This window comes from Henningerozyma blattae, chromosome 9 (assembly GCF_000315915.1).
Source record: "Henningerozyma blattae CBS 6284 chromosome 9, complete genome".
NCBI lineage: Eukaryota > Fungi > Ascomycota > Saccharomycetes > Saccharomycetales > Saccharomycetaceae > Henningerozyma > Henningerozyma blattae.
Window position 1 is genome coordinate 426,649 of NC_020193.1, and position 22,901 is coordinate 449,549.

General features: G+C 33.4%; 9 protein-coding genes across 9 annotated transcripts; 2 read left to right on the plus strand and 7 right to left on the minus strand.

Moving 5' to 3' along the window:
- Nucleotides 1–1,456: 1,456 nt before the first annotated feature.
- PRP6 (U4/U6-U5 snRNP complex subunit PRP6) lies at nt 1,457–4,222 on the minus strand (the record flags this gene model as incomplete). Its single annotated transcript, XM_004182319.1, has 1 exon — nt 1,457–4,222. The coding sequence occupies one exon, from the start codon at nt 4,220–4,222 to the stop codon at nt 1,457–1,459; it is 2,766 nt and encodes a 921-aa protein (XP_004182367.1).
- A 1,746-nt stretch (nt 4,223–5,968) lies between these two features.
- Nucleotides 5,969–6,151, plus strand: TBLA0I01905 (uncharacterized protein; the record flags this gene model as incomplete). The annotated part of the gene is made up of 1 exon (XM_004182320.1): nt 5,969–6,151. One exon carries the CDS (start codon nt 5,969–5,971, stop codon nt 6,149–6,151), a length of 183 nt encoding a protein of 60 aa, XP_004182368.1.
- Nucleotides 6,152–6,859: 708 nt separating this feature from the next.
- Nucleotides 6,860–8,176, minus strand: TBLA0I01910 (uncharacterized protein; the record flags this gene model as incomplete). Its single annotated transcript, XM_004182321.1, has 1 exon — nt 6,860–8,176. The coding sequence occupies one exon, from the start codon at nt 8,174–8,176 to the stop codon at nt 6,860–6,862; it is 1,317 nt and encodes a 438-aa protein (XP_004182369.1).
- Nucleotides 8,177–8,875: 699 nt separating this feature from the next.
- On the minus strand, nt 8,876–9,190 carry TSC3 (Tsc3p; the record flags this gene model as incomplete). Its single annotated transcript, XM_004182322.1, has 1 exon — nt 8,876–9,190. The coding sequence occupies one exon, from the start codon at nt 9,188–9,190 to the stop codon at nt 8,876–8,878; it is 315 nt and encodes a 104-aa protein (XP_004182370.1).
- A 672-nt stretch (nt 9,191–9,862) lies between these two features.
- On the minus strand, nt 9,863–13,948 carry TBLA0I01930 (uncharacterized protein; the record flags this gene model as incomplete). The annotated part of the gene is made up of 1 exon (XM_004182323.1): nt 9,863–13,948. One exon carries the CDS (start codon nt 13,946–13,948, stop codon nt 9,863–9,865), a length of 4,086 nt encoding a protein of 1,361 aa, XP_004182371.1.
- A 1,689-nt stretch (nt 13,949–15,637) lies between these two features.
- On the minus strand, nt 15,638–16,540 carry TRM7 (tRNA methyltransferase TRM7; the record flags this gene model as incomplete). Its single annotated transcript, XM_004182324.1, has 1 exon — nt 15,638–16,540. One exon carries the CDS (start codon nt 16,538–16,540, stop codon nt 15,638–15,640), a length of 903 nt encoding a protein of 300 aa, XP_004182372.1.
- An 853-nt stretch (nt 16,541–17,393) lies between these two features.
- On the plus strand, nt 17,394–18,035 carry RSM10 (mitochondrial 37S ribosomal protein uS10m; the record flags this gene model as incomplete). The annotated part of the gene is made up of 1 exon (XM_004182325.1): nt 17,394–18,035. One exon carries the CDS (start codon nt 17,394–17,396, stop codon nt 18,033–18,035), a length of 642 nt encoding a protein of 213 aa, XP_004182373.1.
- A 69-nt stretch (nt 18,036–18,104) lies between these two features.
- On the minus strand, nt 18,105–18,731 carry TBLA0I01960 (uncharacterized protein; the record flags this gene model as incomplete). Its single annotated transcript, XM_004182326.1, has 2 exons — nt 18,105–18,643; nt 18,716–18,731. The coding sequence occupies 2 exons, from the start codon at nt 18,729–18,731 to the stop codon at nt 18,105–18,107; spliced, it is 555 nt and encodes a 184-aa protein (XP_004182374.1).
- A 653-nt stretch (nt 18,732–19,384) lies between these two features.
- Nucleotides 19,385–20,251, minus strand: TBLA0I01970 (C2H2-type zinc finger protein; the record flags this gene model as incomplete). The annotated part of the gene is made up of 1 exon (XM_004182327.1): nt 19,385–20,251. The coding sequence occupies one exon, from the start codon at nt 20,249–20,251 to the stop codon at nt 19,385–19,387; it is 867 nt and encodes a 288-aa protein (XP_004182375.1).
- Between the last annotated feature and the right edge of the window lie 2,650 nt (nt 20,252–22,901).

A 22,901-nucleotide genomic window follows, 5' to 3' on the forward strand; every position in this document is an offset into this window, starting at 1 on the left:
ATACAATGGGAATTATTCTTGTCAAAAGATTAAAAACAGCCTATTAAAATTTGAGTTTAGACTATAAGCCAAAGGAACTTTTTTTTATTATCACACAAATTAAGCTTTATCTAAGGGAGCTTTGTGAAAGAAAATTTGCAATGGAATAATTTTGTTATCAAACTTGTGCTAAACTTCAATTAGTCTTTATATCAAACAAACTATTGGTATAAAGAGATTTGATATTTTATTTACAACATTAAATCAAGATACTGATTTGTCTTTTTTTTTTTAATTACTCATCTCGATCTGGTATCTGAATTAAATTACCCAAACCAAAAACTGAAACGTTAAAAAAAAAAAATAAAAAAAAAAAGGACATAGTAATAAAATATCAAATATACAACAGATAAAATAATATTGGCTATTACTATTACAAGTAACAGTAATCTTGTATCAATTATTTAAGCAAGTTGTTATTTGTAATAGTGGTAGAAACACCGTAGAACAAGTGATGGAACTGAAAAACTCATTACCAGAGTCTAAGTAATTGTAACAATCGACAAATAAAAAAAAAGTGTGATAATAGTTTGTTTTTTCGAAATATAATATTGTTTCTAGTAAAATAAGATAATAGTCTCAAACAATAATAATCATTATTATCATAATAATAGTATAATAATAGTATAATAGTATAATAATCATGAATAGTCCGCCATCGCTTGAACAGCAAAACTGGCCAGGGCTACTACACCCTCTGGGCGGCCACACAAAGTGCTGCAACTCCATTAAAAAGTCCGCACGGATGCGCCACCAACAATGCCCTGTTGTGGCAACTGCTTCCGGTTTAAGCGACAGCTACCCGTTTCGGGAGGCGCGACTGCAAGACGACTGCGAAGAAAGAGGCGCAGAAAGACGTGCAGAGGGCCGATCGCACAATACACTGGCCCGTAGGCACACGTTGACTCAGTTGTAGGCACCCGTTCCGTTTCAGGATATGACGCGATAACACTTCTAAGAATCGCCGTAGAACTGCTTATCGGAAACTGCCCAGAACGGGAAACCACTGGCAGGGCGATACCGGCCTAGAGGACGCTGCAGCAACAAACAAACGGCCCAGCGGAGACTGTTTTAACGCTTGGTTCCTATTGGCCAGCTAGAAATGCCGAGAAGCCGCGCACAGTGAGGCGTGGCGTGACGTGACGTGGGTTTGATAGTGTTAGCGATGCTATGGCCATTGCCATTGCCATTGCTATTACTATTGGTATTACTATTACTATTACTATTACTATTACTATTACTATTGCTATTGCTATTGCTATTGCTATTACTATTGCTGTTGTAATGGCTAATGCAATGGCTAATATAATGGTTATTGCTTAGGGCTAGCAGGGTTGCGTGCCCAGGGTTGCCTGTGATTGTGTGTCCTTTCTTTTTTTTTTTCTTATTTCTTATATTTTACTTGAATCTTACAATTTCACATGCGGCAAATCTCGGACAGAACCTGGGATGGTGTCCGGTAGGGGTTCTGGATGTCCTTTGCAGTTTGTAGCCATAGGGTGCCTTTGTTAGGTTCATGCTCAGCCACTTGTGAAAGGCATTTAGCCTTGATTGTCTCTGGAGTAGCTTGCATTTGTAAAAGGCATCTTGTATACCAAATCCAAGCATCTCCATTACGTGGATCTGATTTTAATGCTCTTTCAAACCATTTAACGGCTTTATTGATTGTTGAAAGATCATCATTTTGAGATAATGGCAATGTGTTGTTGACATTGTTTTGAGGTTGGTTTATAAAGAAGGATTCACCAATTGTTTGTAATATTAAACTGGAATTATTGGTAGCCCTTAATGCATCTTGGAATATCATTCTTTTTTCACTAGTTTTGAGACGTTTGACGCTGTTCATATTATTTAACGTTTGTAAGATTCGTTCTCTCCAAATTAAACTACTATGAGGGAACCGTTTTAAATTCTCAAAGATTAAAAATTCGTATTGTTCTTGATTGCCATTACGTTGTTCCATTTGGATCTTGTTCCATTGGATCAATTCTTGTTCTTGACCCTCAGTCTTGAGAATGCCACGATCCAAAATAGATCTGGCAATGGAGATACGGTGTAGGAAAATCTCATTGACCTTTGCATAATTGATACATATAATAGAGTAATGGTCTTTGACTGTGTCATTCCCCTTTTTCAAAACCTCATGGCTGGAAGTATAATCTTTCTCGAGTTCATAGATTTGTGATAATTGTAAATAGAATATGAAATTTCCAGGGAATTTCATCAAACAATATTCTTTTAAATGAATCTTGGCTTGATCCAATTGAGTCTTGAAGATTAAAAATTTAATATATTTGTAATGAACCCTTGCCTCATGAGGGAATTTTTTGATCAATTGATTAAACGTCTCTTTCACCATATCATGATTGCCATTAAGTAAATCGGTTTTAATCTTTGCTAACCATACTTGTAAATCATCGGGACATATGGTGGCCATTTCATTAATAGTTTGAGAAGCTTTCAAATTTTTCCCCAATTTTATCAATTCTTTACAGTACATTAATCCAATAATCGATTGAGTCTTGATCAATGATTCATTAATCTTCCCCTCTTGATAGATGATTTTATCATAAATTTCAAACATCAATTCCAATTGGTTCAATTTCAAACAAACTTGTTTTAATTTTTGCCAAAGTTGGAATTTGGTAGGTTCCATTAAAAGTATATTCCCGTAACCAATGATTTGAATATTTGTATTACCCAACTCATCAAAATATTTGATCAACTCACTGTGATCAAGAGGTTTATAACAAACAACACTACTAACAATACCTTCCACACTCTTGTCATACTCTTTTGATTCCTTTAATATCTCTGCTTGTTTAATCCAATATCTATAATCCCATTCAACACCATTTTCTATCAAACAATTGAAACCATTTTGTAAGATTTCAGTCAATTTATAAATGGTAACATCTTTATTGAATTTCTCTTCCATTTGTAACTCCACAATCCAAAGAAATGGTTCTTTGGGTAATTTCTTCCTGGCTACATTTAACCAATTTATTGATTCTTTAAAATTATTTAATGATCGAATAAAGCTGATCCACAATCCAAGAGATTGAGGAACCATCTCCACAGATTTCTTCATGATCATTTCCAATTCCCCTGGTGAATCCTCCTTCTCTATCATCAATTTCCATAATTTCTCTTCATGAGGCAATTTAATTATAGCCTTTCTCAAGATTCTTTTTTGGTTCAGACATAATTTTTCCAATTCCATAGCTTTAATCCATAATTTAACATTTTTCAAATTATATCGTATCCCTTGTGTCACAATTTGTTTACATTTCGCTATATCATTAGAATGTAATCGAATGTTTTCTAACCAAATATCTCCATCACGAGCACAATATTCACATCCTTGAATAATTAATTGTCTTGCCAATTCCAAGTTCCCTGTTTTTTCCTCCAATCGACTTGATGAGATCCACCCTTCGGATTTATACGGATCAGAAGTACGATATGATTTTAAGATTAATCTTGTCTTGGCCACATCATCTTCTTCAACATTATCATATTTATTTTGCATTTGAAGTTGTAATGTATTCAATTCATTCAAATATTGGTTTGTCATTTCACTTTTCTGTCCCTCTTCTTCTTGAAAATTCAAATCTAATTGTTTCCCCAACAATTTTTCTCTTTCTTCAGTCAATTTTGTTAGATTCACATTGGATACATTAGAGGTTTTACCACCTGTCATCTCTGTCAAAAGTGAATCTGGTGCCGCATACATTTTACGATTCAATTGTTCTTCTAATCGTTGACGTTTATTGACTTTAGTTATATCTCCACTTTCAGGCAAATTAAGCCATTCATCTTCAGTGATTTTCATCAATCCTCTTTTCAAATCACTAAATTGATCTGCCATTTTATCATATTTTAACCCATTTTCTTGTTTATATCGTTTTAATTTTTTATTTTTATTTTGTAACCGTTTATCAATGGCAGAAAAAATATCTTCTGCATCTTTATCATCTTGTAATTCTTCAATACTTTTGGAATGGGAATCAGTACCACTAAATTGATTAGATTTTTGAAACCTTTTCGGTATTCTACCATTGTTTTCATTATTATTCTGTTGAAATTTACTACCTCTTGTTGAAAATCCAACTGCTCCTCTGCCAACACCTGCTATATAACCTGGTGGAGGTTCTTGGTCTAAAAACGAGGGACGTTCCATGCTACACTAGTCGTATTGCTATGTTTGTAATTTGTTTGTCTTGATTTGCTTTCCAATCTCATTCTAATTTTTTTTTTTTTTTTTTTTATTTTTTTTCAATTATCTAAAGATTTACCATTATGCATTAGTTAAAATTCCCGATCTGCATATATTTCGCCGGAATTTCAAATAAGGTAGTATTGAAATGTTTGTAATATACATTTCATTAACACAACATAAATCCTCATAATTTTAGGGTAAGGTAATAAGTGATATAAAAGTTGAGGAAGTTATTATTTCGTATGCTTGAGGTATATTCCATCTTATTATCGACATATTCATTCCCACTAACTTCTTAAAAAGCAGATGTTTGTTCTATTGTGTAAATGATTAAACCAAACGTACTTCAGTAAGTATCACCTCAAGTGAGGGTTAAATGCAATTCAATGTGCCTTAATCGTTGGTATACTGAAACAGATATAAAAAAAATTATCCCACCAAAGCAGTCATTACCTTTTTCTATCTCATGGAAAAATTCTTATTCTCGAGTCTCTCCTTATACAATCAGAAAGTTTAATATAGGAAAATTTAGCTCCCATTACATCTTGTAAGCCACAATTAGATGGCATTGATCAAGAATACTTTTATAATTATAACTGTATTTTCTGCTTTTTTTTTTTCTTAAAGATTTGTTCCCAGTTAATTTTCTGCATCAATTACTTCTCCGATAAAACAACATTTTCCAATGTAACAATTTTAAGCTTTGCTACTCACAGTAGTATATCTTTTTGGCTGCTAGTTTAATACCAACTGTTTAGTAAACTATACAACTATATACCTGAGCCTATGTAAGTTAAATATTATTATTATTACGTTCCGATTTGTTCACTATACACTTCCATCTTTTGTATTTCGTCCTTTTTGTTTTCTGGTTCTTTACCTTAACTCTCTAGTTTATTCTTTTAGCTTTAGATTCTTAAATAGAATTTATGTTCATGATTCACTTACTTGTTAATCTACATGTTCATTCCGTTATCACGTGATCTTGGTTTATACACGTGACTAACGTAGCTCACACTACGTGACACCGGGTAGGACCTTTCTTTTTACAAGAGTTTCGGATCACATCACGTGATACGAAAAAAATTTATATAATTTTTTTTTTTTTTTGGAACAATTTTAATCTTGCAACCTATTACAAGTACAGAATAAGATAAATAATTGGACTTTGCATTCCTCTATAGATGACTTTGTAAAAAAAAATATTTAGACTACCCAATACAGCAATATACATTCTTGCCCTAATATGAGATCCCATCAAGCCCTTTTCCCAATTGAACCATCTACTCACTACGCCTCAAAATAAAAAAAGCAAAACATTGCCCCTCTTCTTAACACGTGCCTTAGCTAGGTTCGTTTGAACCCCACTTTCTAATAGCCAACTTTAACACAGCCATTGCCAATCATCATTTCGTTTAATACATCGTTCGGGTTTTTTTCTCCACACGAATAATAACAAACAAACAAACAAACAAACAAACAAACAAATAGATAGGCGGAGTAAAAAAAGAAAAACACCCGCCCGCATTCTATTTCAGGGTCCGGCGGTAATTCTAAATTTAGCATGCGCAGATCCTACCAGGGCAAAACAGAATGAAGGCAAATGGACAATACCTTCTTGAAATATATAAGTCAGGCTCTTCTAAAATGCTATTAACATTGTAAGTCGCTGATAAATAACTTAACGTCCAAAGATCCTATCTCATTATGCCAATCCGTTACCCACAACAACCTCCACAACAAAACGTTTACTACGCTCAACCTCCAATGCAATTTCAACAACAACCTGTATATGTACAACAGGCTCCTCCTCCAAAAGATAATGGTGGTTGTTGCAAATCGTTCTGTAAGATTCTAATATGCCTAGCTATTTGCGATGCGTTGACTTAATGAATCATAAAAAAGACTAAAAGAAAAATAAAATTAGTAATGGATACACTCATGTATGTAATAATATTCTTTATCTCATAATGGGCTGAGATTTTCAGTTCAATACCCTCAAGTCAATTTGTATTGACAACATGCTAACATCTAAATATTTTTATAATGGTATTTTTATTAAATTATATATAATTGTGTATATTTTAATCATCACTATATATTGCTTTAGTGTTTTTGTTTGTTTTATTTATTTTTTTTTTATTTTTTATATATTCGATTAAATAGTAAGTGGTCTTTGTTAATGCGTATTGTAATTGGGATATTATAATTAATTCCAGAATATTTGTGGGTTTATACAGTATCGTATGTTTGTATAAATGTTTGTATGAATCTTGGCAAATGCAAATGAAAATTGTTTATTAATAGTATAGAGTAATGTAGTCAATTTTACTTTAAATAGTAATCGGTATAATTTAGAAAAAAAAAAAAGCAAAAATGCGATGGGTGGAAAATAAATAATTTTTATATTATGGAGCATGCTAGAATTAAAGTAGAACCATTAATAGATAATTATCTATTGTTCATACATGTCATGATGGAATGAGGCAAAGTGAAATGCATGAGTATATTTTATTGGAATTGTTTATACCATATACTTGCATTATGTAGTCGGGTATCTACTGAATAAATAATAATTATAATTAATAAATTCTATCATTATTTGGCAACAGCAACTTTGGATTCGGTTTTATCAAGCTCTATTTGGTCTAAATCTTGTTGGGTTTCTACATTAACTTTTTTATGTTCCAAATTAGAATCTTCTGTAACACGGTTCTTATTTTCATTTTTCAATTCTTGTAATTCTTTTAAAGTCTTCTTTAATTCTTCATTTTCTCTTTTCATCAATTGTAATTCAATCAATACTTCCTTAGACCTACCATATGCCAACATTTTGGCAAATTCCTTATTTTCTCGTTTTAGAGTTTCAATTCTTACTATCATTCTATGAGCTAATGCTTCTGCATCATATCTACCATGTGCAGTAACAGAATTACTTAGATTTAAAGCTAATGAAGTTAAAATACTTTCTAGTTTATGCTTGGAGTCTCCTAATTCTCTTTCTTTTCTTTGTAATACTTCAGAAAATTTTCTAAATATAGCAACGATATTTTGTGGAACTTTTAATGATACATCATCTGAATCTGGATGTTGTTGTTGTTGGTGGTGTTGTATATGCGCTTTATTAGGATTATTATGCTGTTCATGAATTAATTTGTTCTTCAATTTTTCAATTTCTCCTTCAATGATATGAATTTGAGTATCTTTAATACCAATTTGTAATTTCAAATTATGATTAGTCATTATCTCACCAGAACTTCTATTCTCTTCAAGGGATTCATTAAGAATATTTTTACTACTAGGGTCAATCATATTACCATTTTTAGTATTGATATAATCAATAGCATTTTTGCCCATATTTGGATTATTATTCAAATCACTATATCCACTACTGAATGAACTATCCACCGTAGTGTTGAAACTACCATTAACTACTCTTGAAGAATCCATTATACTTCTTCCGGCTGTTGATGTAGCCGTATCAAACCCAGAAGTATGTGCATTATTGTTATTATTATTGTTATTATTTTCTGCAGTATTACTGTTATTAGTATTATTAGCGGTATTAGTCGAGGTATTATTGACACTATTATTTGAAACAATACCGTTATTCTTACAAGGATCATTAGAATAATTATTGAAATTGTTTAATTGCATAGGCATATTAAATCCATTATTAGCATTACTATTCACAAAACTAGATGAATTATACCTTCTAGCAATTGGAGTTTGTTGGCCAGGAGCCATGTTCATATTCATTGATGCACTAGCAGAATTCCTTTGATCCATTTGTTGAACAGATGATGATGCTGGCGTCCCCCTAGCATCACGGAATGACAAATTAGAAAACGTAGTCTCTAAGAGAGGTGTATGTGTTTGTTGTTGTAAATTTTGATCATAAGAAAAATAACTCATTATAACTTCTAGGAGATCTTGGTATTAATTGTAGTTCCCAATATAAATGTTGAATTAATATCCTTGCTTGGTACTCTAGAAATTAGATTTGTCTTTTAGTTTCAATCGAAAATTACCGATCAGTCCTATTAATGAATATTTTGCTTCATAAAATGAGAAAAATATCCCAGCAAAATTTTATAAAGCTCTCGAATTTAAATTCGATGATTTTCTCTTTTATTGAGAAACTCTCTTAGATCTCTGGACCGTTTCTCACTGTCCCCGGGAAGCCTCAAAATAAAAACTAGCTGTCAGTTTCAAAGGGGAGAAATACAATTTAGTCAAAAAAGAAATTGCTTACACTAATAAGAAAATATTGTGAAATCTCTTAATTAATAACGATAATTAAAAGTTAAGTTAGATAAAACTAAATTATGAAAAAGACTTTATATATCTTGAAATTTATATAAGTAAGATGATAGTAAAGTTAATGATTAAGAAAACAAAATAAAAGATACATCAAACTAGATACTATGCAATGAGGTATAGAATTTAATAAAGTTGGTCGTATATGATTAGTAGTGGGATTAACAGAGAGAGAGAGAGAGAGAAATAATTAAGGTAGAAGTGAATAAAAACAAATTATAAATTGTGAAACGTCAATGACATGCTCCTTTGCCTTTTTCTTTTTTTTTAAAAAAAAAACAAACAGAAAACATTTTATAAGAATATGTATTTAATAATACCAAATAAACTTAAACTGAATATCATTAAGAAAAAAACATGAAGACAAAACGAATCAAATGATGTCATCAAATAAAATGGTAAGTGGATATAATATATCCAGTACAATTTTTCAAAACAGTCTGCAATTTTTTGAGGGAATGTATCTTTTGTTCCTGTACGTACTTTAGCATCATGGATTGTTTCAACATATTGGAAACTTGTCTTTGCTTGTGACGTCTCTAATTCAGTTTTTTCCTTATTTATTTGTGAAGTAGTAGCAGTGGTAGTAGCAGATGTTTTGGAATCCATTGTGCTAATAACTTGAGTCAGATAGATTTATATTTGTTATTTGATTATTTTCCACAGTTTATAAATATGAATTACCTTATTCAGCGTTTGGAATTAGGATGCTTTCTTAAATAATATGTTGAAGTTTTTCTATGTTTATTGTTATTAATACAACTGAGTTTGCTTTTTCTGAAAGTTTCCGTATAGTTGGCACGGTTTCAGTTAGAAAGCCTGCAATTCTCGAAAAACAGATGGAGAATAGGAGTAATCAAATAGAATGTCACGGAGAACTCGAAAAACGTCATTAAATAAATGCGTGTAGTCAAACAGCATTCATAGATTTTAGTGATGAAAACACTTACATTATTCTTAACTTTATCAGTTTTATCTACAACAGTATGGGAAAAAATAATTTTAGATTAGTTAAATTTTTTAATAATTATTACTTCAGGGGTATGTACTATAATTAAGTATGAATAATTGTTAAATGTTATTTCAATATATATATAATAATAAAAAACCAAGGTTATTTATGTACAAATGCAAAAAAAGTATATATGAAACATCTTGATGAATATCAAAGTGTGCAAGAATGAAGGATGAGAAATATATGAAATTCAGATAGAAGATGGTCTGAAGTAGATTCCGGATAAGATGCAGAAAAAAATATGTTTGCAGTTTACAGAAAAATGTTCATCTTTTTTCATTGCCACCACCAAATACTGAGGAAAAGATTGATTTTCTTTTACCATTTAGATTTTCGCTCGTTCTAAGTGCATCACGACGAACTCTTTCCAGATCTAACGATTGTCGTGCTCTAGCAAACGATTTCCTAACATCTGCTGCTGTCCCACCAGTTATGCTGCTTGTACTGCCATTTTTCTTGGTATATTTATATGAATCTAAATTCTGATTATGTCTATTGGCTTCGAACTTTGATGGATTGGCATTGGAGCTTGGGTTAGTGCTAGCAGCATATGGAGAAGATCTGTAAACATTATGTGTGGATTGATTAAAATCTCTCTCTCTATCCCAATCTCTTTCCCTTTCCCTCTCTCTTTCTCTTTCTCGTTCCCAATCTCTATCATAATCTCTACCATTGTTAGTTATGGTAGAAGTCATTTTACCCTTTGATTTAGATGAATCAGACTGTCTTTTCATTTCGCTACGTAAGTTATTGATGGATCTTTTCGACTTAAACATGCCTGTATTATTAGCGTTACTTGATGAACCTGCATGATTTAAATTAGGACTTGAGAAATGTATTTCCTGGTATTGTAGATCCAATGATTTTCTTGATGGGTTACTAACATTGTTTGATGTATTATCGGCACGACTATGCATACTATCGATTGTTCTTGGAAATCTATCTCTTTGTCTTTTATCTACTATATCATCAGACGATATTCCAATACGGTTATTCCTGGCAAATAATCTTGTCTTTTCCTTTTGTCTATCTAAATCTAAATCTATGCTTTCACTTGATAATACGTTATCTTTACTACCAGAAGGTGAAAAATCAGTACTACTTTCAACTTGATCACTCTGTTCATCGTTACTTAGATCCATTTCCTTAATACTTAGTTCAATATCACCATGACTTCTATGAGGATTTTCATTTTCTAAAATAGGAGAAATATTGCTCATGTTATTATTATTGTTATTTTTAGAGTTAGCATTTTGTGAAGAATAATTAGAATTATGACGAGGAGTTGGAGGAGGAGGTGGTAAACTTTGTTCTTTCATTTGATGAGTAAGTGGGATACTACTTGGTGGTGGAACAGAAGATCTATTAGGGTTTATGGTATGAGAAGGAGTTTGATTTTTTGCCAATAATTGTGGTTGAGATGGAATAGGTTTACTAGTATTGGTACCATTAATCAATTCCTTATTTGAAGATAGATTTGGAGTATATAAAGGAGCCTTGGGAACAGTAAATATAGGATTTGGATTTGAATAGCTCACTTGTACAGCAATTGGATTTACACCTGGTAAAGGAGTTTGAATTTTTGGAACTGATGGTTGAGTTGTTGTAGGTACTGAGCTAGATAAAGTAGATGGAGGTTGATGTTGTTGGAATTTGAATTTCTGTTGAGCCTTTACGTAAGCATCAGGTGATTCGAAAAATCTTTGTTGAGGGAAGACTTGTGGCAATTGTGTCTGTTGTGGACCTTGAGAAGGAGGAATAGGAGTGGTACCCTTAGAAAGTGGGATTGGGATGGGGACATTTTGAGCAGTTGGATTAGTTAATAGATTATTTGAGAAATTTAATGCAGTTTGAGGGTTTATAGGTAGTGGTGCTATAGTTTGTTCAGGTATAGATTTAGATGGTTTTTCCATTGGTAGTGGTTGCAAGTGTTGGTTTAATGGATTATTTTTATTTGCGTTTGCATTAGCAGAGTTACTATTGGTTGAATAAATGTTCCCACCTTGGAAATTATTCATATCATGAATATATAAATTATCATTATTAATATCCTCATTATTATTTGGAATAGGCTTTAGAACAGGCGGACTAGTTTCAGTTGGGTTGGGAAAAGTAGTTGTTGAAATCTTTGGGAAAGGATTATTTGATTTATGCTGTTTAATCCCATCTGAATTTGCTGTTTTATTTTCAACCAAACTAGTAGTATTTGACAGAGGATCATCCATATGAATATTGCCATGAGCTGGAGTACTTGCAGTTGAAGTTGATTTGGCACCGCTTGAAGAATAAGAACTAGTTGATTTTTGTCTTCTAGTTTTATTTGTTGGGTTTAAAAAGAATTCATTATTGTTACCATTATTGATGATAGCCTTATTGATATTTGGTGAAGTAGAGAACACATTATGGTTTTGAGGCTGCTGAGGTTGTAATTGAATATTACCTGGCATATTAATTTCCGTGGGATAAGAATTTGGATTAGTACAATTGTTATCACTTGAAATATCAGTTGTCATAGCATGGAAATCATCCCTATCGTTTAAACTGTTATTCTTTCTATGTTGAGATTTATTTGTTGAATTATCTGGTAAATTTGTATTATACATTGGAGCATCATGGAAAGTTTCAACAACAGATGTATCGTATGCAGCATTGTTATTATTGTTAGTGTTGATATGTTGATTGTTATTTGTAGTTGTTGTATTAAAAGTCGTTGAGTCTGGGATATTTTCATTCAAAATCATGGGATTATCAAACATTGTTTCTGGAAATAAGAAAACGTTTGGAGATTCAGGATTACTTGAAGAATGTCTTGATAAATCGGATAGGATTGATTTTCTCTTTTCTGTGCTTGGCTCTGATGAGTTTGGTAATGAATTTCTTGATTTTAATAAATCTTCGTGTAATTGTAATTGTTGTTGTGGATTTATAGTATTACTCAAATCTTGGTAAGAAGAAGAGAATGGTATATTTATGGAATTGACTTTTGATAAATTATTGCTTGGAACTTGGTTGTTTGAATTGTTATTGGTGTTTGCATTATTGCTATTGTTTTGAAATTGAAGATTATGTCTATAATCATTGAAGTTAATATTTGGTAAATTATTAATATTTTTTGGTAATGTTGAAATGTCAGTTGGTAATTTTGGAGTGATTTCGAATAATTTTGCATATAAATCTATCAAAATGTTTTGATTTTCAGTTGTCATTGAGATATTATGAGAATGATTATTTTGTAATTCAAACATTTTCATTTGAATATTTTGTAAATTATTTTGGAAAGTTGCATATTTATCGAAATTGTAAGGGCCCATCCCATATTTGTCCTCTATAGGTAAAGGAGTATTAGTAATGGAACAAATTTCATACATAACTTGATAAATGTTTGGTCTTAAATTTAGATTTTCACTCAACATAATAATAATCAAATTTATTAATTTTGGATGATAATTGTTTACTGGTATATCGAATTTAGCATGTAATATGGAGAATTGGCCTGTTCTTTCAAAAGGTGTAATAAAGAATAATAATTTATAAAGGAAAACACCCAAGGCCCAAATGTCTGATGTTTCATTGATAGGTAAGCATCTGTAAAGATCTATCATTTCTGGAGATCTATATTGTGGAGTAGTATGCATATAAATGTTTTGAGTCAATACCGCAATATCATGATGAGAGGTGACAATTTCATAGCATGGGGATGTTGAACCAAAATCACATAGTTTAAAGTTATTGTTGGAATCCACCAAGATATTTTCCACTTTAATATCTTTATGAATCAATGGTTTATCCAAATAATGCATCTGTGAGACTGCCAATGTAGTATCGTACATGATCTTGACAATTTCGGTTTCATTTAATTTAGTCTTTAATCTTTGATTCATATAATCCAATAACGAGTTGTTTGGACACAATTCCATCAACAATAAGATCTCATACCCATTTAATCCGTCGTTACGTCTTAGAGCATTGGAATCATAATATTGGACTATGTTCGGGCAACCTTGTAATAGTTTCATTACTTCTACTTCATTTCTCATTTCATTCAACCCATTTTCGTCATTGACCAAGACTCTTTTCAAACATGCAATGTCGCCACTCTTTAAAGAATTCAATTGATCCTTTTTGTTTTCAAATTCATTTAAATAATCGATAAATTTGACTTTATAGATTTGAGCAAACCCACCTTCAGCTAAATAATCTTCGATTTTCACTTGATGAGCACCTACGGAGATTAATTTGCCAGGTTTATATTTTTCAATGAACCCCGGTCGTTGTTGTTGGTCAGTGATAGCAGCAGTAGCAGCAGCACCAGAAGATCGGTTGGTATGATTACCATTTGTATTTGCCATCATTCAAAAGTGAAAAGAAGGGGGTAGTAGGGAAAGGTTTGATTATACAAGCTGTTGGAATGTTTCTCCTTAGTCTCTGTCTGGAGTATTGTGGGATTAAAAAAAGAAAAGGATATCTCGAAGAAAAATGATTTGTAGTTGTACTATAAATTGAGTGCAACTGTTGTTAAAAATGAATGGATATAATGTAGGAAGGAAATAAAATGAAAAAAAATAAAAATAAAAATAAAAAATAGTCACCACTCTAAGGGAATCTCACTACAGAGTTGATATTATGCAAATTTTTTTTTACTATGCCTAATCTTAACTCTCTGTTAAGCTCAGTTGAATCAGATAAAAATATCTGGAATTTTGATAGCAAAGGGGGAAAGAAAGATGAGAATGTGTGGATGGCCACTTGGAACAGTTGTTCTAGTTGAATTGACCTTGTCGATGATATAGCTTAGCTTTAGCAATATATGTGTAGTTATTGAAAAATACACGGCAACAAATAGAAATAATAGATCAGTCTGAATATTTCTGAGATAATTTCCAATTATCTATCGATGACAATTTGATCTTCCTTAAGAATTATGAGGTTAAATTTCTTTTATTGAAATCCCAAGCTCTTCTCTCCCTCTGCTTGCTGAGGCGTCTGAGATTATCGCTCCCGCACGCGCTACGGGGCTCTCTGGGGCTCGCTCGGAAAGGCCACAACAGCCCGAGGTTTGCTACAGTATGTATATGTAGATTTTTTTTTTTTACTTTTGGCGTCTGTAATATGGTGGGTAAAATCATATGTCCTTAAACACGCTTTCTCCTTATTATTTGCCAAGAGAGTCTTAATTAGTTTCAAGTATAATAATGGGAGTCTACAACGAATAGATAAAAAGACAAGAAACAAAAACTAATACATATTATAGAAACAAGTTTTGCTATACGATTCTTTTACCAATTTGTGTCATTCTCGGTACCTAAGAAATTGCTTCTATGCAAAACCTATTTTTATTTGTTAGAAATGTTTTTATAAATAGAATATAAAAATAGTTTATATAAATAGGTTAACTGGTATTAACCCTAAATTTCTCTATCATAGTTTATTATTGGTTGTGTGATCTTGGTGAACCCTGGGTTTAATTTATAGTGGTGGCATGGTCTATATCTTGATTTTGCCCTAGAAATTTTTCCAATGTGTGCCTTATTTTTTTGGCCCTTGAGGCGTTCTTCTACGACGCGTTCTGAGCAGGCGTGCGGCTTGTGTGGGGCAGGAACGGGCAGTCCGGAAACGACAAACGAATAGGGTTGTCGAGAAACGGGAAATTTGCCATCCACAAAACGGGAAACAGAAGGATCATGTAGGAAATGGGAAATGCCTAGAATGACTCGTACAAAATTTGGTGAGGAGAGTTAGGGGTGGCCGGTGTGGCTCAGTAAGTAGCACGTGGGGTGCACGGCATGTGATTACTGTATGGAGAAATGAGATTGTATGATACAAAGATTGATATATATATACTGCATAGAGTATATTATTATATATAACATGTTATTATGTGGTGATACAGACAATGAGATGAGCATAGTAAAATTGAAGGTGTATGTATGTATGAGTTTATAATAGAGGATGAAATGTTGAGGATTGACAATAGAGAATAAAGAATAAAGAAGTAGAAGCATGATCAAAGAGCACGTGTTAGCTTACCACTTCTCTTTAGTTCAAGAGTCTTTTTTGTAGGCTGGGCTGGTCGGACTTTGGACAGGGTCCAATGAGACGTCACTCAAGGCAGCCACTACGTCATAATGGTAGGTGGCATCTGAGTCGAAACTTTGCAAGCCACCACATGACATGAATTCTGCTATATTTCTTTCTTCTTCGTAATATCGTTCGATGACACGAGGTTGGTTCTTGGAATCTGTTTTCAAACCTTGGAAGAATTCTTGTACTGAGATATTCTCGTCTAATTTAGGTTGCCATCCCTTTGGAGGTATATATCCGATGCAAACGATAAAAGCTTCTAACGAAGTACCTCTAGAGGATCTTGGTTTGGCACAGATGACTTGTTCAAACAAGTATCCTAGTTGAGTATACAAAAGGTTGATATCACGACCTCTGAAGATTTTAGCTACAAAGATACCGCCTTCTTTCAATATGCATGTGGTCAATTGTAATGCACTCATGATTAATTGTTGTTGAACGTATTCATCTAAATCATGTAACCCGGTGACATCTGGTGCACCATCACTACAAACGAAATCTGCTTTGGAATTATTAAACAATTCTAAAATTTTATTCAATGTTCTTGGATGGGTAATATCGGCCTGAAGACGAGTGACATGGTCGATGGGGGACATTGGTTGTAAATCAACAGCAACGATCTTACGTTCATCGTCCTCAGTGACTTCACTTTCTTTAATACCTTTAAACATGGTTTTGGATAAAACTTGGGACCATGAACCGGGAGCAGCACATAGATCTACTACACGTTTCAAATTAGGGTCATCGAGAAAGTGGAATTGTTCGTTTAATTGTAATAATTTGAAAGCAGATCTGGCTCTGTAGCCTAACTCTTTTGCCTTACGGTAATAAACGTCTCTTTTATCTTTACTACTCTTACCCATTATTGAAGAAAAATAATATGAAAAACAAAAGAATAACAAAAGATCTGCTGGTTCTATTGAATTGTGTGGTATTTAACACTGTCAATTATACGTGGTACTTGTCTTTCTTTTTTATTATTGTTATTATTATTTTTGGCATCATCGATATTTTGTAGTGTGAATTTTTCTTTTTTTATTTTTTTTTTTTCGCTCATCTCAATAGCGGATATCATGTTATAAATTACTAAATATGGAAAATTACCTAATCAAGATATGTAGCTCCGATGTATATGAAACGTATTGTTCCATGAAAAGAGATAGAAGTAGTTTGAACCTATTATAAAATAACCACCAATGTGAATTGTTACCGAATTACTCTTTACTTTAGCATGGTGATTTATTCTCTTGCAACTCTCCACGTGATAAGAATACACCCGGACACCGCATACTCTTTATCCATGTTGTAATTGAAATAAAAAATCGTTTTTTTCTATATTAAAAAAGAAAAAAAAAAAAATAAATAGTGATATATAAGGGAGCCGTAATAAAAGCATATATACTTTGGCAACTCATTATTTCATATCGGTGTATTCAAAATGAATATAATAGTGCAAAGAAACCTAGCGAGAGGGATACTGAACCCCTCATCATCATCATTAATCTATAGAAATAATCATAATCATATATTCAAATCAATAAGGGTTCTTCAAACTAAAAAAATTATTCATCGACATTAGATTCTCAACCATCATTTATCAATTCACCAAGTCGAAACGTTACTAATTCCACTAATAATGAAGAATCACCATCTTTTATAGAGACTTCTAATGCCGATAATTTATTATCTGAAGATTATAATGAAACTGCCATTGATATGTCCACCAAGAAGGAAATTAATGAAATTGGTAAACAATTTTTAAATGTTAAATGGGATAAACCTTTACCTATTAATGTTGAATCATTATATTTTGCACCATTAAAAATTGAACCTAAACATCATAATTTAATTGCCAATTTACAACTTAGAGCTTATGATTATGAAAACCTGGATTTTTATTGTGATTTTATTCTTAGATGTGGGTTTTATTTAGGTATACCATTAACTGGTCCTAAGCCATTACCAATTAAACGTGAAAGATGGACTGTTATAAAATCACCATTTGCAAATGCCAAGAAAAAGGAGAATTTCGAAAGAAAAACATATAAAAGATTAATTAGAGTTTGGGATACAAATTTGGATCTTTTACAATTTTTCATTGCTTATATTTCTAAATATGGGATCACTGGTGTTGGATTAAAATGTAATATTTTTGAATCAATGAGTTTAGAAGAATGTAATAATGAAATTCAAAATAAACCTTCCACATCACAAATCAATTCTAATCAAGTTGATTTATTGAATGATTTATTCACTACGACCCCAGAATCGATCAAGATTCAAAATAATGATGAACGTATTTCTTTGAGAGTGAAAGAAATTTTAGAAAATCCAGAATTTAAGAAATATTTAAAATAATAATAATAACCTTACGTAAGTACATATATAATATCGTGTAAATAATAGAAATATTCATTCACAAATGGTTTAACCATACATGCCCCAATCTTCTTCTAATTCGACTTGTGAATCGTCGATTTTGAATTTTTTCTCTAAAACATCATTTCTACAAATTGGACAAGATGAATTTTTTTGTAACCAAAGAGTTATACATTCTAAATCGAAATAATGTTTACAATTTGGTAATTCAATAATTAAAGGATAATCGTCATCAAAAAATTTACATCTACAAATGGAACAAATTTCATCTTTATTTTTAATGGATTTTTTATTAATTCTTTCTAAAGAATCAATAAATGAACTTGAACATTTTTTTTGAGTGTGATCAGTAGTATCATTGAAAAATTCTTGTTGCATAGATTCGGGCATTAATTGTGATAATAATTGTAATAAAATTAAATTATTTTGAGAAGATAATGATTCACCATTAGAACCATGGTGATAAAAGGATTGGAATAACGATTGTAATTGTGAACGTAATTCTGTTCTTTGAGATTCATCAGGGGAGTCGTTTGAAGATGAGGTGGAGGGAAGTGAAGTAGTTATATTGGAAATATTATGTTCATCTAAGTGTATTGGAACAAGTTAGTAACAAAGAATAATGTGAAAGTGAATTGCAATCGCAAAAAGTTGCATACCTTGATATGAAGCCATTTTAACTTGTATGAAATGTGATGATGCTTTGATCTTGCAAAATGGGGTTAAATTGAGGCAGGGCGATATTTTATGGTCCTCCTAATATAAAAATGTGGCAAATTGTATACGCGAACGGAGAAAATTAGGAAAAGATATATGTCTTAAAAATAATAAAAAAAAAAAAAAAAAAAAAAATAAGAGAAATGTATGAAATATAAATATATAAATGTTTGTGTGAATGTGAGTATGAGAGTGTATGAATGAATAAATATATGTATATATAAATAATGGTAAATTAGAGGATGTATACTTCATCTTCGAGTTAAACACAAAAAAAAAATACAACTTTAATTTGTGTGTAATGATAATGTGTAAATGTGAATAGATCGAGAGATGTGAAGTGAACTAGTAATACAAGTTAGCAGTGAATATTAAATGAGGGGGGGGGGGTAACGTAAATGTATATGAAGGAGGAAGAGATGAATGGGTAATGCTTTTTTATTTTCTTTTTGATTTTTTTTATTTTTTTTGATTAGGCTACTTTAATGCAAAAAATGTTTATATTAATTAAAAAAAAAATCCATATTTAAATGGGGAAAGTCAACTGTTTAAGTAAAGTCAACTGTTTAAGTAAAGTCAACTGTTTAAGTAAAATCAACTGTTCAAGTTAGTTAATTTGTTAAATTCAAATTTTTCTTTTTCAAATGAGTCTTGTAATGTTGTATACAATTATCATGTCTACTAAATCTTTGATTACAACCTTCTAAAGGACAACGGTGATTTTTTTCACCTGTATGAATTCTATAATGTCTTGCTAAATGACCAGAAGTGGTTAAAGTCTTTGAACAAATCTTGCAAATATGTTTTTTCTTTTTAGGTAATTTGGAAGTTGTGGTGGAAGGAGTTGTGCTTGTAGGGGTTGCATTTGCAGGAGAAGAAGAAGACGATGTATGAGGTGGGATTGGTGTTGAAGCTTCGACACCCACGGTGGTTGTAGTGGTTGTTGGGATATATTTGGGAGAAGAAGAGACAGATGAAGAAGTAGAGTTTGTATAGACAAGGGAGTTTGATTGATTCGGCAGAAGATTATTTTGACCGGATAGAATGGAATGGATACTCGATGTGCTGCTATTGATTGGAGTGTTATTGAATGAAATCATATTATTGATACTCGAAGAAGTGGTGAGACTTGGTAGAGAATTATGTGTGTAGTTATTTAAAGTTGGGGATTGGATATTTGAAGGAGTGATGTAATTTTGAGAGGCGGTTCCCTCTGGATCGTTGGCAAGATCAGGTTCTAATTCGTTATTAAAGGCATGTTTTGTTAACTTGATTTTCAAATTGGATTCGACATCATTAGTACGGATCAAAGAAGGTAAAAGTGTGATATATTTTCTCTCGCTATTGTTATTCGAGGAAGAGTTGATTGGCATATTATCGGACATAGTGGAGGACAAGTTTGATAGATTATTGTTGTTTGAGATCATGTTGTTGAAATTGTTTTGTAGTCTTAGCTGGTTTTGGTAATTCAACATCATCTTTCATGTGTTGAGGATGCGAAATTGTGATATAGAGGGAGGGGAGGGGAGGAGGCAGGGTTGGGAGGAAGTGGATATGAGAACCTGCGATATGGGTAGTTTAAATAGAGATGCGATATGTATTTGTTTTAGTGCACACAGGAATAAGGGAAGGGAAAGGGAAAGGGAAAGAGGAAAACGATAAAGTCGAGACGTGAAGGCACCAGTGTGAGAACAAAATTAAAAAAAAAAATAGTAATAGTAGTGATAATAATAATACCAAAACGTAATGGAAAGTAAAATGGGTGTATGGATGAGATATTGGGGAAATGTGTTAGGAAACGCCAATAAGAAAAGATCGATAAGAGAAGGGAGGAAAACAAGAAAAAAATAAGATATACAATAGTGAGTATTAAATAACCGATATATATATATATATGTGTGTGTGTGTATAGGAGAGTGCAAGTGCGAGTGCAAGTGCGAGTGCGAGTGCGACTGCAACTGCAACTGCAACTGCAACTGCAACTGCAACTGCAACTGCAACTGCAACTGCAACTGCAACTACAACTGCAACTGCAAGTGTCAGTGTCAGCGCAAGTGCAATGTAATGAAACAAGTATGTTTGAAGGGTAAAACAAGAGTGGGATAATGAATTTGAAATAAATTAAAATTAGATCAAGATGGAAATCGTAGATTAAAGTGGATAGAAAGTGGTAGTAGGGTAGTGAGGTAGTATATAGGGTAGTATAAATGATTGTACATATTTGGCGATGGAATAGGAATACGAATTACTCACAATGACAATTCAAATAAGGTTGTTGTTGTCTATATCTTTTGTCTTGTTTTGTTTTGATATGTTTGAGAGAAAAGAAAAAATGCGCAAGTCAATAATAAGCAGAGAAAAATGAAGATAATAAGAGAAAAAGATAATAATAGCAATAAATTATGTGTTCACGTAAAGTAAGGACGAGTTAAGTAAAATAACCAAGAAAAAAACATTTTTTTAAAAAGAAATTAACCAGAAAAAAGGATGTTAGAAAATACAGTAGGGCCGAAAAGATGGAAATGATCTATGCCAATATTTTGCAAGCGAGAGAGAAAGCAAGTACGGGAGTATGAGCGCGTGTGTGTCATAGCTTAATTAAAGTCTTTTTTTATTTTTTATTTTTTATTTTTTATTTTTTATTTTTCATTTTCATTTTCATTTTCACTTACATTTACTTACACTTTCACTTTCACTTTTACAAGGATTATTGAGTTTGCCAGTTACCAATAGAAAACACCAAGAATGAATGTATGAATGGGAAAGGGTAGAGAGACGAGTAGAGAGGGAAAAATAATGACAAATCGATGCTACAAAAAAGAGTAACTAGGTCCTGGATTTGACTGATGGAATAGGATCGGGAAAGGAAACGGGCTACGAAAGATGGAATACGACATGCTTATTGCGTATTGCGTATTGCGTATTGCTTATTGCTTATTGCTTATTGCTTATTGCTTATTGCTTATTGCTTATGGCTAAGGTGAGCTTATTGTTATGCATGTGCATGCAACCGTTGGGCAGTTGTGGTTCATCTTTGCGACAGTTTCTGTGTTGCTCACAAATACGCGAGATCAAGACGGGGAATTGGAGATGGGAAACCACAGATAAGGACGGGCCAGTGTTGGGAATGGCAGCAAAAGTGGCAATCGAAAGGGAAATGGTAAATGGAAGTGGAAAGGGAAATCACAGGCCATGGCTAAGATAATCACCAAGAAGCGCCACGCCGTTATAGTGGCAAAACAAAACAATACAGAGTAAAAGTACAATAGAGTGTAGTGTGTGTGTGGCACACTATTGTGCTCTGGCTTTAATTCTCTAATCGCCGAAACAGTCCCTGTATTTGGGCACGGCGGTGAAGCAGTGTGAGCCTGTAGCTGCCGGGGATGGTCTGTGCCTGCCGGCTGTTTCTGTCTGGTGGTGCAGCCAATGCCAATGCCAGTGCCAATGCCGTTGCTCTTGCTATTGCCATTGCTATTGCTATTGCTATTGCTGCTGCTGCCGCCACCGCCCGCAGGGTATCCACGGGATTCCGTGCCAAACCGTAGACAGAGAAGACGTCATCGGCGTGCCTGTCAGCAGCAATCCAAGCCAAGCAAGGGCCTGGAATGGATGCAGGCAGAGGCCAGCCGTGGCGTGCCGTAGACCAGTGGTGGCACATACACACAAGGCGGGGCTGGGGCCAGGCCCAGCCCGCCTATGCCCCGCCCAGCCCCGCGCCGGAGGCCTTCGAGCACAGAGGGGCCAGGGACTCACTGTCTGGAGCCTGTGAGCGGCCGTGCCTGTGCATCTGAGCCGACCCGGGCCAGACCCGGACCGGATACAGAGAGAGCCGCCAGTTGCCACAGGCACACCAGTGGGAATAGGAGCGAATGCAGATGGCCCGTGGCGCACTTCCCGATGCGGCAGTGCCCTGAGATGACCTCCGAGCAAGCCCAGGCAGATCGCTCAATGGACGCGCACCGACTCAGAACAGCCGGGGGCGCTACCGGCCGCAGGGTAGCACGGAGAGGTGCCAAGGATCGGCGCCCGAAACGGCAAGGCGGGGTGGCTGAGAAACGGCGGAGACCCCAGCGGAGAGAGGATCGGCGCAGGCCTCGTCGGGCACAAAGGGCTCTCTAGCTGCGATTC